The following is a 19,189-nucleotide window of genomic DNA, read 5'->3' on the forward strand; positions in this document are numbered from 1 at the left end:
CATTTATGTTTGTATATTCACATGTATATGTAAGTACATTTTATTGCAAATTATATCTGGATGCTGAGATTTTATGAATGTGTCTGTGTATTTTTAAATTTCTTTTGCTTAGCTGTATGCTTAAGTATTCTATACTTCATTGATACCACTTTTGTAATAAGTAATGTTATTTTATTGGAATTTAAAATTTAGAATTAGGGCACCTAGATGGCTCAGTTGGTTAAGCATCTGCCTTCGGTTCAGGCCATGGTCTCAGGGTCCTGGATTGTTGGGAATCCCTGCTCAGCTGGGAGTCTGCTTCTCCCTCTCCTCTCTGCCCCTCCCCCCTGCTTGTGCTCACTCACTCTCTCAAATAAATATAATCTTAAAAAATAAAATAAAATTTAGAATTATATCATCCATATATTTTAAAAATTACCACTTCCTTATTCTTTTCTGACTTCTAGACCTGTGTATCTAAATGCCCTGAACATTACAACTTGGGTGTGCCATAAACATTTCAAATTCAACCTGGCCTGCAATGGAATATTGTCCTTCTCTGTCAGTTGTTCTTTCTTTTAGGTACCATGTAGGGCATCACCTACGCCAGAAGATGTATCTTACTCACTGTGCATATCCAATTGCTTAGGGTCAGTCCATTTTGCCTCTCAGTGTTTCTCAGATGTGTCCCCTCCATTTTATTCCCACCATCAATGACTTAATTGATCCAAACCCCATTCTGTTTTTGCTTAGCTTGCATAACAGCATTTTCCATGGTCTATCTGCCTCCCATCTTGCTTCATAGCAAAGACTGTATTTTGTAGCAAAATGATCTTTCCAAACTAGGTCTGATGATGTAATTCTTTTTTATTTTTTAGAATACTTTAGTGGATCCTCATTATCTCTAGGATGAAATCCAAACACTTTTGTATGGTTTAATAGTTAGGATTGCTTTCAGCTGCAAATAATAGAAAGTCTCAACTTGGTGGCCTAAACACATAGGAGTTATCTTACCTTCATAACAAGAAGTCTGGAGGTAGGTGGTGCATTGGCTCAAAGATGTAGGGACCACCCTCTCTGTGATTCTCATGGCCTTTCTTTTCTGCTTGTCATCTCATGGCTGCAAAGCGGTAGCTGTTGCTCTTGCCTTCATTCAAGATGGGTGAAAAAGGAAGGATGATCCAGTAGCTCTCATATTTCATTGGCCAGAACTGTGTTACATGACCATCTAGCTGAAAAAAAATGACACAGCTTTTTCAACCTTTAGACCAGTGGTTCATAACCAGGGATGATTTTGCCCCATGGGGGACTGCAGGAAATATCTAGAAACACTTTTGGTTGTCACAACTGGGGTTGGGGGGGTGCTGCTATTGGCCTCTAGCGGTGGAGAAACATAACTACAATGCACGAGACAACCCCCTACAACAAAGAATTAACTGGTCCAAGAGGTCAATAGTGCTAAGTTTGGAAAACATGCTGTAGAGACAAGCAAGGGAGAAGAGATTTGGGGATAGTGTGAGTTCTCCAATCCGCAGTTTCTTATGTGGTTTCTCAGGGCTTTTAGTGTCTGAACTTGACTTCTCGGTGTTCTTGTTTAGTTGTAGAGCTCCCTGATCAAGATCTTACTCCAATTATTCTAAACCACTTCCTGCACTTTTCTCACCTCTGCTTTTTTGCAGCCATTTCCTTTTCCAAGAATTCTTCCCTTCGGTCCTGGACTGGCTAACTCCCTCACAGTCTTCAGGTTCTAAGATCCTCTCTCCTCACTCCCCCACCCTGGCTTAGGTGCCTGCCCATCCATGTACTCCTCCACGCATGTTTTGTTTCCCTGTATCTCAGTACTGGGATTGGAGCAGTTAACATTTCTTGTTTCAGGTCTGTGCAAGCAACCCTTTGGGATCATAATGTAATAATTTATGATGAGGATAATCATCTCATTAATAGTAATAACCTCATAAATAACTTCTAATAGGGTTGTTAGAAAGATTAAATGGAATGATTGCTCTTTAATTTAATGTTTTGAATTGATAATACATTCTCCTGATCACTCTTCCATTTCCTTTCATTTCTTCCTTAAAAGTCACCTTCTCGATTAGATTCCGTCTGGTCACTCCACCTGCCTGCTCCCCTCCAGCACACATCTGACACTTCATACTCTCCTTCCTATTTTTACTGTTTTCTTCTCCTTGTCACCTTATTGCCATCTAACATACAACCTGTTTTATTTGTTTATCTTGTTTATTTACTATCTCTCCCAGTAGGATACAAGCTCCCAGGAACACTGAGATTTTTGTTTCTTTCCTCAGCCTCTAGAATAATGTCTGGCACCTATTAGGTGCTCAACTAATCAGTGCATAAACATGGCTCAATGATCAAATGATATAAAAAGATATATAGTGAGAAGTCTTACCTCAGAGCTGGCCCCTCCATCCAGTCCCCATGTTTGAGCCATCATCCGTCCTTTCTGCATCCTTCCGGAGTTCTTTGTGCACAGGTAGGAAAAGATGAACATCCAGTCTCATCCTCGCCCCTTTTAAACACAGGTAGCATATCATACAGACTCTTTTGTGCTTTGCTTTCTTCACCAAAAACATTATCATGAAGATATGTTATATCGGTGTATAAAGAGCCTCCTCTTTTTAGATGACTATATACTGTTCCGTTGTACAGATGAACCATAATTTAACCAGTCCTCTTGTACAGATGAACCATAATTTAACCACTCAGTGGGAGTGGTTCAAATCTTTTCAAACAGGGCAACAGAGTTGCAATAAAAATAACTGTGGGCACACACACATGTTCAAGTGCATTTGTAGAATAAGTTCCAAAAAGTGGAATTGTTGGATCAAAAGGTGTATAAATTATTAGTTAAGGTCAGTATCACCAAAGTGCCACTTAAGGAGTTTTACCCATTTACTCTTTTTAAGATGCCTAAGAAGGTCCTGCAACACTATTTTTAAATTGTTGAGATTTGACAATCTGATAAATGAAAAATAATATCTAAATGTCATTTAATTTCTGTTTCTGTAGGTCAGCAAACGTTTTCTGTAAAGGGTCAGATAATAAATATTTTTGGTTTTGTGGGCCATACAGTCTCTGTTCTAACTACTGAACCCCTGTGCTGTTGGCGTGAAAGCAGACATAGAGCACAGACGAATGGGCATGGCTCTGTGCCAACAACAAAACACATGGTGGTCAGGTTTGGCTTAGGAGCCATAGTGTGCCAAGTCCTGCTTTGGGTGAGCAGCTTTTCATACACTGAACGGCCATTTGTCTTTCTTTTGCTGTGAACTCTCCATAATCTTTTGTCCATTTTCTGTATTGGTTGTTGGTCTTTTTTCTTAATGCTCTTTCTAGGCGTTCTTTATATACCAGCCCCTTGTCTCTGTGGCATATTTCAAATATTTTTCATAATTTTGGCATTTGTCTTTTAGCTTTGTTTACAGTAATTTTTTCCAACACAGATGCACTGGGGATCATTTATTTTTTTTTTATTTAAACAATATTCCTTGTTTTTTTTTTTAAATTTAAATTCAATTAGCCAACATAGAGTACATCATTAGTCTCAGATGTAGTGTTCAACAATTCATCTGTTGCGTATAACACCCAGTGCTCATCACATTGCGTGCCCGCCTTAATGCCCATCACCTAATATTTTTTGAATGTGTAACTGTAAGCACAGCGGCGTGAACTACGTAGTAGCCAGCCAGAATTTAAATCACTTTTCCTATGAGATTGGCTTGAGAGAGGTGGTCTCTTCGCAGTGAGGGAGCCTAACCCAGCATAACTCAATTGATAGTCACAAATTTGGGGTTTGAAGAAAGTACTGTAGTTTCTGTTTCATGTTATTCCCTTTTATACTGGAAATCCTGTGAGAGTTGAGAACCTTTGTGTCTTTAGCCCCAAAGGCACTATAGACTAACAGTAAATTTCTGTGGAATAAAACCGTTTATTGACCTACTGTATTAGAACAAATTTTAACAGTTGGACTGTACTCTCCTGGAGAGGGTTTGGTAAAAGTAGTACTTTCATACACAGCTGATGGCAAGAAAATTTAATGTTATTACTTTTGAAAAGCCACTGGCAATATGTATTAAGAGGTATAAAAATATCCCCTTTAACACAAATATTCCTTTTCTGAGAATGCATTATAAGGCAACAGATGAAACAAGGAGAAAAGGAAGTAGCATTATACACAAAAGTACTCTATGCATTTGTCCAAACCCATACAATGTACAACACCTAGAGTGAACCCTAATGTAAAATATGGACCTTGTGTGATTATGATGTGTCAGTGTAGGTTCCTGAGTTATAACAAATGTATCGCTCTGGTGGGGGATGTTAATAATGGGAGAGGCTATGGGTATGTGCGGGTGAGGGTTATGGGGAATCTCTGTACTTCCCTCTTAACTTTGCTGTGAACCTAAAACTGCTTTTAAACATAGTCTTACAAGCAAACAAAAAAAGTATGCAGATAAATACATAAATTGTATAAATACAACCAAGTAAATATAAATAAATATGTACATATTTATATGATAGGAAGAAAGAACAGAAGAAAATTCACTTCACTACACTATACAGTGTATAGTTATATTCATTATGGTGATTTTATAAATTTTTTTTCATCCGTTACTCTTTTAATGTTGTACCATTACACACACACATTTATATGTATACACACATATATACACATACATACATCTATTATACATATTTATGCATATATAATAAATTTATTACCTGGACTTTTAGAAATTGTGTATTCATGATATAATTCAGTAAGTATTTGTGAGATACACACAATGAGCAAGGCGATGTGCTGGATGTTCCGGAAATTCAAAGTGAAACAGGTGGATTCTGCCCACAAATTTTTCACTGTTGTATGGGAAAGATAGTCATTACATAACTAACTATAATACAACTACATAAAGTGCTGCCTAGATCAGAAGGGCTAATTAATCACATTCTTCCTCCCTTCCAGACTCAAGGAGCCAGAAAAGCATCAGAATAGGGTATCAACTGCAGCATTGGTTACGCCAGAGCAGAGAATGTTCAGGGCCTTCTACCTAGCTCCCCTGAGTCCTAGAGCTATAGGACCATAGATCTTTCCTGCCGTAGATGAAGGAAGGTGAGCAGGGTGGATTAGGATGATGGGTAATGTCAAAGGAAGGCCTCTTTACCACCTGGCCTGGACAGGTGGTAAGGGAAGATGAAAGAGGCAAAAGCGAGGGAGTATACTCCAGAGCCAGCCTAGTGGGGCAGCGATTCTCCCACACCCCCTCTTCCCGAGGAAGAACAAGTCAGGGATGGAAGAAAGAGGGCAGCTTTCTCCAGCGTTTCAGAGAGGGCAGAAGTGTTAGGGGGAGTTTTTGCTTCTCTATGGGGAGGGGCAGAATCCCATAAAGAGGAATCCTTGCAAGGCTTTAAGAGTTCAGAGAAGAGATGATGCTGACTACTCCCTGATTCTACAAAAGCCCCATTACTCTTCTTTAAAACTATTTGTAAACATTTTTCTTTCCAATCAAGGGATTGCAAGCTTGGGGCGCCTGGGTGGCTCAGCTGGTTAAGCGTCTGCCTTCAGCTTAGGTCATGATCCCAGGGTCCTGGGATTGAGTCCCCACCTGGGCTCCCTGCTCGGTGGGGATTCTGCTTCTCCCTCTCCTTCTGCCTCTGCCTCGTCCCTTGTTCATGCTCTCTCTCTCAAAATAAAATAAGATAAAATAAAATAATAAGTATGTTTGTTAAAATATATTTATTAAATTAAATAAATAATAAATAAATAAATAAATAAAATCTTAAAAAAGGGGGGATTGCAAGCTTTGAGGCCAATAGTCTAGGCAGGGGAACCAGTTACACTTGCACGGAGCCCAGCTGATCTGGCCTAGGCTGTTGCTGCTCTCCTCCTATAGAGTCTGCTGGGCATGATCTGACCTCCGAGGGTGCAAATGAAATTAGCCCAGGACCTCCACATAGAGCCTCTTCCTGCCCATGAAAACAATGACCCTGCAGGAAGCAAGATACAGCAAAACATTTATTTTTATTTACTGAGGGAAAACAACTGACAATAGCCCTCCCCACTCTACTTCCTGGGCACTTAACAGCTGTCTGGATCTGGCCAAGACCAGGGTGGATCATTGGCCGGGAGGAAGTGACCTGGAGCACTGACTAGAAAAAACAACCACGAAAGAGCTACAGTTCTGATTTTTGCAGAAGCATGATGAAGAAAAACAAAACAAATTATATCAGCTGTGAAAATCAGCCCTGAGTCACCTCCTCAGGAACCAGTGAGGCCCAGTCAACTCTTTGCCCTCTCTCATTGCTTTTATTGGGCTTTTCTGGGAATCCATGTCTAAGAAAGCTGTAGGCAAAAGAGTATGTTTTCTGGTTGGAGTAGCAGGGTAGGATGCACTAGGTAAGCTAGAAGGAGAAGAAGGGTTCCCAAGATAAAGTTCAGTAACCATCCTCAAAGTTAACCTCTGAAATGGGGGCGTGGGGAGGGCAGGGTTTGAAAAACACGGAGACACACTCCAGCGAAGACAGAGTGGGATGAGAAGGGAAGGAAGGGAGGAGGAGGAAAAAAGATTAGATGGGTGGAGGGATGGAAGGAAGGGAGGTAGAGAATGTGGAAAGAAGGAAGAAAGGGAGAGAGGGAGGAAGGAAGAAAATAAATAGAGTTATCATTTATTGAATGCCTCTCCTTGCCAAGATCTTGGATAATCCCTTTTTGCCGGTCATCTGTAATACCTTTAACCTTTACCACAACTCAGCAGGGTAGGTAAGTAGTGTTTAAAAGATGACTGAGGGAGGCTTCAAATTGATGCTGGTCTGCCCAGTGGTTTTCCATCCTGGTAAAAGCATGGATTTGGGTATCTTTCCTAGAAAGCCTTCTCAGATCCCCATATCTGAACGTTAGCTTTTCCACTCACCTTTGTGTTTCTGGAGATCCCTCTTCATGCTTCTACAGAAACTCTTCCCTTTAGTATGGGAATGGGTGGGTCTGCTTCCCTGCTGGGCTGTTAAGCTCCTTAAGGCCAAGAGCTCCCTCAATCCTCTCAGTGTTTCCTGGGTATCAACTAGACAGAGTTCAGTTTCATCCTCCTTCGCTGAATATTTCTTTCTTTCTTTCTTTCTTTCTTTCTTTCTTTCTTTCTTTCTTTCTTTCTTTCTTTCTTTCTTTCTTTCTTTCTTTCTTTCTTTCTTTCTTTCTTTCTTTCTTTCTTTATTTCAAGCAATCCATTAATTTTTATTGAGATATAATTGACATGACATTATGTAGATTTAAGGTTACAAAGTGTTGACTTGATACATTTATATATTGCAGTATGATTACCATCGTAACATTAACTACCATGTCTTTCACATCACCTAATTATCTTTCTTTCCATGGTGAAAACAAGATCTAGTGTCTTAGCAACTTTAAAGTCGATAATACAATATTGTTTTCTATATTCACTAGGCCGTGCTTTAAACCTCCAGGACTTATTTATCTACTGGTTGCAAATTTGTGGCCTTAAACAACACATACCTAATTCTCTCACTCTCCAACCTTTATTAACCATTACTATACCCTGTTTTTATGAGGTCTTTTTTAGATTCCGCATATTAGTGATATCATACAGTATTTGTCTTACTTTTTTTGACTTAATCTCAATTAGAATAATGTACTTAAGGTCACAACACATTTTCTTTATCCATTCATCTCTTGACGGACACTTAGGTTGTTTCCATGTCTTGGTTATTGTGAATAATGCTGCTGCGAATATGGGAGTGCAGATAGCTCTTAAAGACAGTGATTTCATCTCCCTATGTTTCCTTGATCATCTTAAAGGATGCAGGAAAAGTATTTGACAAAATACAACATCCTTTCATGATAAAATCCTTAACAAATTGGGTATAAAAGGAGCATACCTCATTATAATAAAGGCCATATATGACAAACCCACAGCTAACATCATGCTCATTGGTAAAACATCGAAAGCTCAACTGCATACAAAAGCTCCACCCGTTTATTCCCCCTCTTTATAGTTTTGATGTCACCATTTACCTCTTTTTATATACTGTGTTCATTAACAGATTATAATAGTTACAGTTATTTTTAGTACTATTTTCCTTTAACCTTTATACCATAGTTTAGTGGTTAACACACTATTCTATTACAGATTTAGAGTTTTCTAAATCTGATTGCATACTTACCTTTACCAGCTTGTTGTACACTTTCAGATGTTTTTGTGCCACTAATTAGCATCTTCTCACTTCAGCTTGATGGACTCCTTTCAGCATTTCTTGTAAGGCAAGATACCTTCAGCTTTTGTTTCACTGAGAAAGTCTTTATTTCTCCTTCATATCTGAAGAATAACTGTCATATAGAGTATTCTTGGCTGGTAATTTTTTCTTCAACATTTTGACTATGTCATTCCACCCTCTCTCTCCTGGCCTGTGGGGTTTCTGCTGAGAAATCCACTGATAGCCTAATCCTAAATTATACTTTTTTTCCCCCCTCTCGATACATTTAGGTTTCTTTTTCTTTGATTTTTGGCAGTTCCACTATAATGTGGCTTGGAGGTCTTTTTGCATTGAGATAATAGGGTGATCTATTAGCTTTGTGAACTTGGATGTCAAAGTGTCTCCTCAGTTTTGGGATGTTTTCAGCTATTATATTTTAAAACAAACCTTCTGGCCCCTTCCTCCTCTCTTCTCCTTCTGGAACCCTGATTATGCTAGTATTTGTACATTTGACCAAATCCCATAGATCACATAGGCTTTCTTTGCTGTTTGTCATTCCTTTTTCTCTGTTTGCCTTGCACGGGTTTGTTTGAAAAGCACTGTCTTCTAGGTCACTTATTTTGTCTTCCATTTGATTTACTCTGCCGCAGATTCTCTCTATTGCATTTTTCATTTCAATCATTGAATTCTTCAGCTCCAGAATTCTGTCTGGTTCTTTCTTATGGTTTCTATCTTGTTGCTAAATTTCTCATTTTGTTCATGTATTTTTTCCTGATTTCACTGAATTATCTTCTGTGTTTTTTTGTAGCTCACTGTTTCCTCAAAACAGTTATTTTGAATTCTTTATCTGCTAGATCATAAGATTTCATGTCTTTGAAGTCTTTATTGAAGGATTATCTTTTGATGATGACATGTTTTCTTGATTCTTCATGTTCCTTGTAATTTTGTGTTGCTGCTTTGCCTTTGAAGTAAAAGACACCTCCTCAACTCTTCACTAGTTGCTTTCAGATGGGGTATATTGTTTGTTGGTCCTGTTGTATATGGGGTTCTCTCAGACCTTGTATTTATACACCTGCTCCACACTTCTTGCTCCCTCTTGTGGCAGAATTCTTAAGCTTTTAGTCTTCTCTGGATCTTACCGCTCACCTGGTTGGCTCCTGGAAACCTCTCTTTTGTTTTTCCAGAAGGTGGTGCTACAGCTCAAGATTGTGGTTTCTCTCTTGCCCACAGTTCCAGGTCTGTTTTTCTGATAGCACTCTGGTTTACCCAACTTTTGCTGCCAATCTTGGAGCCCGAGTAAGGAGCCACCTTAGAGTGAGGGAAGGTATGGGTTTAGTACTTGGGGTATTAGGGATGTCTGCCAGCTGGTAGGAAGATCCTTGGCTGAGGTTCTCCCAGAGTCTTGTGGGTAGGCGTTCTCCAGACATGCTGAGCTCAGTCAGCATGAACCGTGTCCCTTTATAATGCCCTTTGATATTCTTACTTGCCTCTTTCCCAATTTATTCCCTCCTCTCAGTCATGGAGGTCCCACTTTAGTACTCTGGATGTTGCTGGAGGGAAATGGGTTTCCTGTGCAGCATCTGGCAAAGCTAGGGTAACCAGGCACTCACACACTGCTCCCCTTTCCCCCCCAGAGTGGTGCCACGGGATAGTTCAGTTCTGTGTTGTGTCAACTTGGGGCGGGGGAGGGGCACTGCTGGAAAATTTCCTTCAAACTTGTTTTGTTTGTTTGTTTCCTTCAGTGATGTGCTGGAATTCTGTTTCATCCATGGGTATTTGCCCAGGTCAACACTTTTCAAGATTTTCCCCAAACACAGCTGGGAAGGGTCAGGGTTGGGGTTGCTAGTTCCACGGTCCAAACCAAAGCCTGTCTGCAGTCTGTCTATTACTGGATGATCTGGTGTGTGGGTGGGTGAGGCTCCTCCTGGGTTTCTTGGCCTATGCTGTTGGATCACAGGACTCCCACAGAGACACTTTTGTTTGTGGGTGGATGCTTAATTAGCTGTTAAAAAAAAGGGGACACAAAAAATTGGGATATCTTACACCACCATGATATTGGTCACCCCCGTTTCACCACATTTGTGTTGTTTGTTGACTACCCTTGTATCTGCTACTAGTGTCTTCTATTTTCTTCTCTCCTCTCCTCTTTGTACCTAAAATTTATATCTATTGTATTCAGATCACTGTCATTTTGGTAGAAGTTTCAAAGGGAAGGAGGCATCATAAACACATGCATTCAATATGCTGTGTTTAGACTGATAGAACCTTTTTTGGGTACAATTAAGAATGCATAACTTCAAAATGCCTATGCCCTTTGATGCAGTTGTCCTATTTCTAGATAAAACTAACCTGTAGAAATAATTCTACATGTATAAAAAGAGATGTGTACAAGGATACAAGCATGTTGACATTAGCATTGCTCATAATAGTGAAAAATTGTAAACCATTTATGTGATAGTAATAAGGAAATAGTTAAACTTTGATATGTCTATACTACAGAAGACTATGCAGTAGTCAAAAAGAATGCTCTTGGCATATCTGGAAATCTCTCTAGGAAATATTCTTAAGTTTAAAAAAAAACGGATATATATTATATATGATCCCACTTATATTATTTAAAAACCCACAAAACAATGTATGTTTTGATTCATACTAACTAGTGAATAAAGATTATGGAAAACTAATTTGCTGATGGTAATCTTGAGTCCTGTCAGATTGACCATGCCCTGGGACCCAAGGCCAGGCATGCCCCTATGTTCCCAAACTTACCACAAACGGAAGGCTGTTCACCCAAAGGCTCTCATCCTGTTGAGCACATCAGACAGGGATCATCACTGGGCCTACAAAGCATATTGCACATTAACAGAATGATTATTCTCTTTTCTCACCAAGGGAAACTGCAAATTTCTCCCCCACAAAGTCACCTGATGAGGTCATCGCAAAATACCTACACTGGTTTTCCATCTGTGACTGTATAAGTTATCAATTGCTGCACAGCAAATTACCTCAAAACTTAGTGACTTGAAACAACACACATTTATTATCTTGTTTCTATGGGTCAGGCCAGGCCTGCACCAGGAGGGCGTGATTCACTTCCAAACTCATGCATATGGCTGTTGGCATGATTCAGTTCTTTGTAAGCAGTTAGCCAGAAGCTACTCTTAGTTCCTTGCTATGTGGGCCTCTCTGTAGAGCAGCTCACAACATGATAGCTGGCCTCATCAGAGCAAGTGAGTGAGAAAAGCCAGAGAAAACGCATAAGCAAGTTGGAAGTCAGTCTTTTGTAACTTAATCTTAGACTCATCCATCACTTTTGCCATATTCTGTTTTTTAGAAATAGATCACTGGGTCCGGCCCACTAGGTCCAGCCCTCAAAGGAAGGGGCTTGTATAAGAGTCAGAATACTAAGAGGTGGGGGGCATCTCAGGAACTGACCACATGTGTTGACTTAGGCCTGTGATGGTATAGTTAGAATAAAGGGGGCATTGGTCCTTGATTTTATTTATAAATTTGTCGTCAAAAAAAAAAAAAGCTGCTTACATCTGTGATTAAAAGTTTCTTCAGGGGTTGCAGGAGCAAATTCAGAAGCCAAGAATCTTCCTCTGTAGGCGAAAATAGGCTTTAAACACGTATATACCTCCTAAGCAAATGACGTTTAGGTACAGTTGCTTGCTTATAATACATCCTAAATAATACTTTTCTTTCTTTTATCTTTTCATTCTGAAATTACTTCAAATTTAAAGTTGCAAGAATAGAGGAAAAGAATCCCATACGCCCTATACCCAGATTCACCATTCGTTGATAATTATGTTTTGAATACACTATGTAGTTTGTCACATGGGAAGGCAATATTTGTAACCATCGGAGCTTTGGGGTGTGGTGAGAGGTGTGCAAGGCGGGCAGGAGCCCTATGTGCTCTCTGCATATGGAGTCGTCATCTCTCAAATGCCTCTTCCTCCTCCTGCAGAAAATCCCGAGCGAGCAGCTCTGTACTTTGTCTCCGGCGTGTGCATCGGGCTGGTGCTCACCCTGGCTGCCTTGGTGATGAGAATCTCTTGCCACACGGACTGCCGGCAGCGTCCCCGGAAGAAGTTCCTGCAGGACCGAGAGAACAGCAGCGACAGCAGCGACAGCGAGGATGGCAGCTCAGACACGGCGTCTGACATCTCGGTCAGGAGGCACCGCCGCTTCGAAAGGACTTTGAACAAGAACGTGTTCACCTCGGCCGAGGAGCTGGAGCGTGCCCAGCGGCTGGAGGAGCGGGAGCGCATCATCAGGGAGATCTGGATGAATGGCCAGCCCGAGGTTCCCGGGACCAGGAGCTTGAACCGCTACTACTAGCGGCGGGAGCCCAAGCCCAAGCCCGTGCCGCAGGAAGTCCTCGGCAAGGGCCAGGGGCCGCAGGGAGGGTGGGCACAGAGCTGAACACAGTTCTGCTGCAGTCCTGGGGTCAGAGATAAGCAGGGCACGCCCATTTTCTAGCCAGGAGGACTGAGCTTTCCTTTTCGACTAAATTTATGGAGAAGTAGAAAAACCAAGTCAGTTCATCAATCTTTGCAGGTCGTAGAATGGTGCTGAAAAACCCTCCCCAGCAATCTGGATGGAGATTAGAGAAACGGGACTGTGGTTTCTCTTGATTTCTGAGGATCTCAGAAGTTTCTGCAGACTTCATTGCTATGTGTTACTCCTTTACAAAAGGAAGATTAGCATGGCATGAAGGCTAGGAATAGCAGGGTGAACTTAACCCAGTAAATGCAATTTTCTAAATGACCCCATGCTATGGAGGTGACTCTCATCCAGATAGCATGATTTATGATTATTATTTAAGGCTGATTTTTAAAAATCTTGTGTTGCAATGGCAACCTTGTCCATTTTAACTGGCACCTCAGGGATTAAAATCCTATTTTTTAGTATAGTTCCCACCTCATTCATGAAAATGGGTAGAATTACTGTATTATGGGAGATGTGTCAGTGAGCTAGAAATATCAATAACCTCAAAGGATGAAGGGTTTTATTTTAAATAGTTTATAAAATATATATTAACATGCATATTTGAAGATGGTGCATAAGAATAAAAGCTGTGTTTTCCCCCTTTTTGGAGAGAAGAAATTTTGTTATGACTCTAGATAATTATGATTTTAAACATTTTGTTAAAAAAAAAGTTTGGATTTCCAGGAAAAGAATGGGAATAGGAGATGAGAAATAAAGCCAAAATTAGGATGAGATTAAAAAAAAATGCTACATTCTTTTTTGTGTTTCATGTCCGTCTCTGTTGTAATGCTTACTTTAAATGGCAGCCCTTTTACAGAGGTGGCTATGGTCTTTTGCCAAGCCCTTTCAACAACTGGAGAATTGGGAGAAATGGAGAAACTGGAGAATAAAGAAATGGCCGCTGTGTGACTAACTGAGGACCTTTCATTTGCTGTGTGTTGTATATTATAGTTACAATGTAGCTGAGTTGTTGTTAAGCAGAGGATAGGCTTGTCCAAGGCTAAGAATAAGATGGTGGCCATATGGAGAAGGGAAGTCAGTAGAGAAGAAAGACAGCAAGGCGGAAACACATTTAGAAATGGGTTACAGAGAAGGAAGCAGCATCTTCCAGCCTTATAGACAGGAATAGTGAGTTCTATCTGTCGGCTCCCTTCTCTTGACATGCAGTGGGTTCCTTAGTCAGCCAGTTTGGCTGTTCCCGAGCCTTCCTACTGACATCCATCGGCGTCATCACCAAGCCTGAAAGGATGGTTGGGAGACTTTCTCTGCTGGGGTCTCTATTGCTTTAGCAACCCGCTGTCTGTGATAAGGGCTTGGAAGGCTGTCTTAAGAAGTGAACACTCACAAATCTCTGTTTGCCCAGGGGGCAATACAGTTGGCTTGAAACCATGGTGGCTGATCTGATTATATCATTTTGGGTTGCCCCATTGGCTCGTAACAACTGCCAAAAATCTTGTAAATCAGTGTCTTTGAATCTGGGTTCCCACTCTTGTGATTTCAGTCCCTAGGCAATAATTGTCTAGGCTTCAAATTAATAACACCTGTGGTCTCTGTCTCTTAGAAAAGTGAAACAAGGTGTTGCTTTCTTCCCCAGAATTCACCCAAAGCTGATAACAGGGAAGGATATGACCCTTGTTAGGCCAGGGGCTAAGGGGGCTGCAGTAATGGAGGTGTTTGGGAAGGTTCTGGGTCATCTGGCTTTCTCACCCCAATATCCTGATGCCTTTCTACCAAGTCCATAAAGTTCCTATCTTTAGGGTGGTGGGGACTTTGCCTAAGGCACAAAATACTAGATAACAGTTTAACCCACTGCTTCACTTCCATATACTAAGGATTTCAGCTTTTCAGCCAAAGATAGGGAGACCTCAATTGTTATATTCCTTATCTTGACTCAAGTAGTTCCACATTTAGGTCTGTCATTCCTTGTTCCAGTTTCTGCATTAGGCCATTTCATTTGCAACAGAATAATATCCAACTTAAGAGCATTTATTGGTTCATATAACTGGGAAAAGTAGCCCTGGATCAGGCTTCATGGATGACGGGGTCCAGATGCTGAAAGGCTACCAAGTTTGTTCTTTCTCAGCTCTCATCTCTGCTTCTCTCTCTTGCTGGTCTCATTTTCTTCTACTTCAGATGAAACTGTGACCTATGTATACCTCTACAGTGTACTGGATTAATTGCTACTGACCAAGCTCCCATATAGCTCACAGGTTGTGTGTGTTTTGGGGGGAAGGGTGGGGGGGAAGGGGGGTGGGGTGGGGGGGCAGTTTCACAGTTAACTTAGCTCAGAAGACAGCATGGAAAGGATGCTTCTGATGCAGCTTCCCTGGTCTTCCATGGTTCCTCAGAGAAGCACTCGCTGACAGTTAAACATCTAAGAAGATGTTAGGAGTACAGTTACCCTAGGAAGCTCCCACCCACTTCCTTTAAGGGCCTCTTTCTGCACTGTGAAGCACAGGTGGTCACCATCCACTCATGGCATATCTGAACCCCCTCAGCTGAACCTTCACTACTGGCAGGGAGTGCACCCTAGGCACTTTTGGACTTAACATCATTCCAATATAAGGACATGAAAGGAAAGAAACATCTTGCCTCAAGGTTCAAAATTAAAATCACAGAGAAGGACTACTTGGCCTGGCTTGTATAGTGCTCCTTCTAGGAGTTCTACCATGTCAGATATTACATTTAAGTCTTTTTTAAGGATTTGTTTACCTACTTTAGAGAGAGAGAAGCAAAGGGAGAGGGAGAGAGAATCCTAAGCAGACTCTGTGATAAGCACAAAGCCTAATGCAGGGTCAATCCCATGACCTCAAGATCACTACCAGAGCTGAAACCAAGAGTTGGGCACTCAACCAACAGCTCCACCCAGGCACCTCTACATTTAAGTCTTTAATCCATTTTGAGTTAATTTTTGTGAGTCGTGTATGATGGGGCTCAATTTCATTCTTTTGCATGTAAATATCCAATTTTCCCAGCACTATTTATTGAAGAGACAATCCTTTTCATATTGAGTATTCTTGGCTCCCTTGTCAAATATTACTTAACTATATATGTGTGGGCTTACTTCTAGACTCTCAGTTCTGTTCCATTGGTATATGTGTCTGTTTTTGTGCCAATACCAGACTGTCTTGATTACTACAGATTTGTAATATGATTTGAAACCAGGAAGTGTGATGCTTCCAGCTTTCTACTTCTTGCTCAAGCCTAATTTGGCTATTTGGGGTCTTTTGTGGTTCCATATGAATTTTAGGATTATTTTTTCCTATTTCTGTAAAAAGTGCCTTTGGAATTTTGATAGGGATTGCACTAAATCTATAGATGGCTTTGGATAGTATAGACATTTTAACAATATTAATTTTTCTAATCTACGAACATGGGATATCTTTCCATTTATTTGTGTCTTCTTCAATATATTTCATTAAAGTCTTACAGTTTTCTAGGTACAGATCTTTCACCTACTTGGTTAAATTTATTCTTAAGTTTTTAATGGTATTGTAAATGGAATTGTTTCCTTTATTTCTTTTTCAGATGGTTCATTATTGAGAAATACAACAGATTTTTGTATTTTGAATCCTGTAACTTTGCTGAATTTGTTCATTAGTTCTAAGAGTTTTTTGGTGGAGTCTTCTAGGTTTTCAATATATAAGATAATGCAACCTTCAAACAAAACAAGTATACTTCTTCCTTTCTTATTTGGATGCCTTTTATTTCTTTTTATTTCCTAATTTCTCTGGCTAGGACTTGTAGTACTATGTTGAATAGGACCGTTGAGAACTGGCACCCTTGTCTTGGTCCTGACCTTAGAGGAAAATTTTAGACCTTTCACTGTTGAGTATGTTATTAGCTGTGGGCTTGTCATATGTGGCCTTTATTAAGTATTTATTGAGAATTGTTATCATGAAAGGATACATTTAAGTTCTTATGCTTTAATTGGACTTACTTTATACTCACTGAGGGTATCTATCCATCCATCTCCCTTTGCAATAATTCATGTTAGAGTCAAAGTTAACTTGTTCCCGCCTTTCCCCTCTTGATGCTAAATATTTTCACACTTACTTATTTTTCTCATGGTACTTTTTCCCTTTTACGCTAATATTTTATTTACACATATAAATTTCTAGTATTCATTGTGTTGAAGTAAAATGGCCCCACTTCCTGCCTGTTGCCATCGCTTTCACAGCTTTAGCATCATTCTTATCAGAGTGGCAGTTCTGATAGCTATACTTACTCTTCTAATCAGCTTTGGGCAGAGCAAAATGAGCCTCATTTATTATGTTTTTCCTCATCTTCTCAACCTATATCGAGATAACACATATTGAAAGATGGATTCCTCTTGAAAATTGTGGTTGAAAAAAAATTGTGGTCAGAAAGGGGTGTCAGTCTTCTAATTATCTCCCAGCCCAAATCAGTCTTTATAGATCAGGATACATCCTTTCTTTGCCCTAAATATTGGATTTAATATTTAACAAATTTAGTACTTTTAAGTATTAGGCTTCAGGGTAAGAGTCTCCCCAGGTCTTGCTTGAGAATCTGCATCATGACCTCACTTTATCCTAATTGTAGATTTGAAAATTCATGAATTTTTCTTTAAGTTTTAAATATATGAATTGCTCTTTCACCCTGGGATAAGAGTATCTTCCTTACATTTAACAAATAGAATCAAATCTTCCCTTGTGTCCCCTCGGTTGCTTGCACACTCACACTCTATGTGATTTTTCTGCACCTACCTTTGTGGCCTAGCCTTTAAGCCCCTGGCAGCTGTACAGTACCTTATTCACCTCTGTATTCTCAGTGTGCATGCAGGACCTGGATCATAGTAGCTTCTCATTAGATAGTTTTGAATAATAAAATAACACAAAGCCTCAGAGAATGGGAAATAGGACTAATTGCAGTGTGCTGTTCTACAGAGCCTCAGAGCCTTAACTGTTTGCAACGAAGATGATTTTTCTTAAGTTTATGAAGGTCTGCTTTATCTGCCTTCATTTATTCTTTCCTCTACTGTTAACCATTTTCTTGTCTCTTTCCAATTTAGAATCTCTCCCATCTTCTTTTACATTAACTTAGATGTGACCAGGTGGTAGGACTCTCAGGGCACTTTCCACGTTTAATCCAGCACTGAGAGTCATACAAAATTTTTACAGGTTTATAAGGAATGGGTATTCCTTCTTGAAATTGCAACAGCTATTCTTAACCTCACTGATGACCAATATTCCAGTCCCTCAGGCTTGAACCAAATAAAGGGAAACTTTTATATTAGACTTAACCACTGGGAGTGTGCCTCCAAAATCATTACATCATCTATCTTTTATTATTCCTACTTTCAAGATCATCTTGGCCTCACTTGATCTGAGGCACTAGACCCTCAGATGCATTTTAAAGTCTCCTTTCTGTAGGAAAAACCATCATTCAGTCTCTAAGAGAGGGAACTGTCATATGAAAGTCTCTTTCCCTAGCTCTCTCTTCCTTTCTGTATTCTTTCTTTCAGCAGTAGGCAGAGATCAGGGCCTAAGAGTGGCATCAGTGAAATTAAAAATGACCTTCCCTTCCAGCTCCCATCTGAAGAATACAAGGAACTTCTGAGACTCAAAGAAGAAAGATTTCTCTGGGCTTGGGGCCAGGCCCCATGTTTGGGAGTCTGTTCAGATTCAGAATTGTGCAACCAGCTCCACATAGTCAAAAAGACCAGGTGATGAACCAAAATCTGTCCTTTGTACTCCCCTAAATTTGTGTTTTTATCCATAGTCTCTGGTCTTTTCATGGAGAATATCTGATTCCTTAGACTGTGTTATGACACCAAGTCTCATAGATGTCCTCAGAATGGAAAAACTGTTATCACTCAGGATAACATGTGGATATACCCTAGTGGATTCCTTGAATGGGAAGAATGCATTTCTGAACCAGGATCTTTTGATAGGAAGGAGAGATACATAAACAGAAATATATTTTCTCTTTAGGATATTACTGTTATTTTGCAGAATTAGACTTTTGCATATCCAGGACTCAAGTGGCTGTTCCTAACTTTTTGAATACTTCTCCAGGTGGGCAATTAATCAGTGGGTATTGAAGAGTGACCAGGATATCTGTAAGTGACAGAGGCAAAATGAAGCAGAAGTGATTTAGCAAAATGGCATGAGCTTCTAAGGAAGTACTTTATAAGAGGTTGTAAAGCAGAATTTTGCAAACTTCAGCTCATGGGCCAAATCCAGCCTACCACGTTTTTTGTACCACTTGCAAGTTAAGAAAGGTTTTTACATGTTAAAATAGTTACATTATAAATGTTTAGTTATGTAAGTACCTACATAATATCTTCGATGTTGCCTTGATCCACAAAGTCTAAAATATTTACCATTTGGCTTTTTATGGAAAAAGTTTGCTGACACTGTTGTAGAGGAATGGTCTGGAAATAATGATAAAGAATAGGATAAATGCAGAATTCTATCCCCTCCTCAACTGTGGCAGGCTGAGTAATGACTCCCGAAAGATATCCACATCC

At 40.0% G+C, this 19,189-nt stretch overlaps 1 protein-coding gene across 1 annotated transcript in view; it reads left to right on the forward strand.

Annotated features, from left to right (window-relative positions):
- EVA1A (eva-1 homolog A, regulator of programmed cell death) overlaps positions 1-13,609 on the forward strand; it is a 48,994-nt gene extending 35,385 nt beyond the window's left edge. Inside the window, exon 5 of the mRNA XM_027623844.1 lies at positions 12,173-13,609. Coding sequence (XP_027479645.1) covers positions 12,173-12,546 — 374 coding nt within the window. The 3' untranslated portion in view covers positions 12,547-13,609. The remainder of the gene's footprint in view (positions 1-12,172) is intronic.
- The last annotated feature ends 5,580 nt before the right edge of the window (positions 13,610-19,189 follow it).

The sequence above is a fragment of the Zalophus californianus genome, chromosome 8, assembly GCF_009762305.2.
Source record: "Zalophus californianus isolate mZalCal1 chromosome 8, mZalCal1.pri.v2, whole genome shotgun sequence".
Taxonomy (NCBI): Eukaryota; Metazoa; Chordata; class Mammalia; order Carnivora; family Otariidae; genus Zalophus; species Zalophus californianus.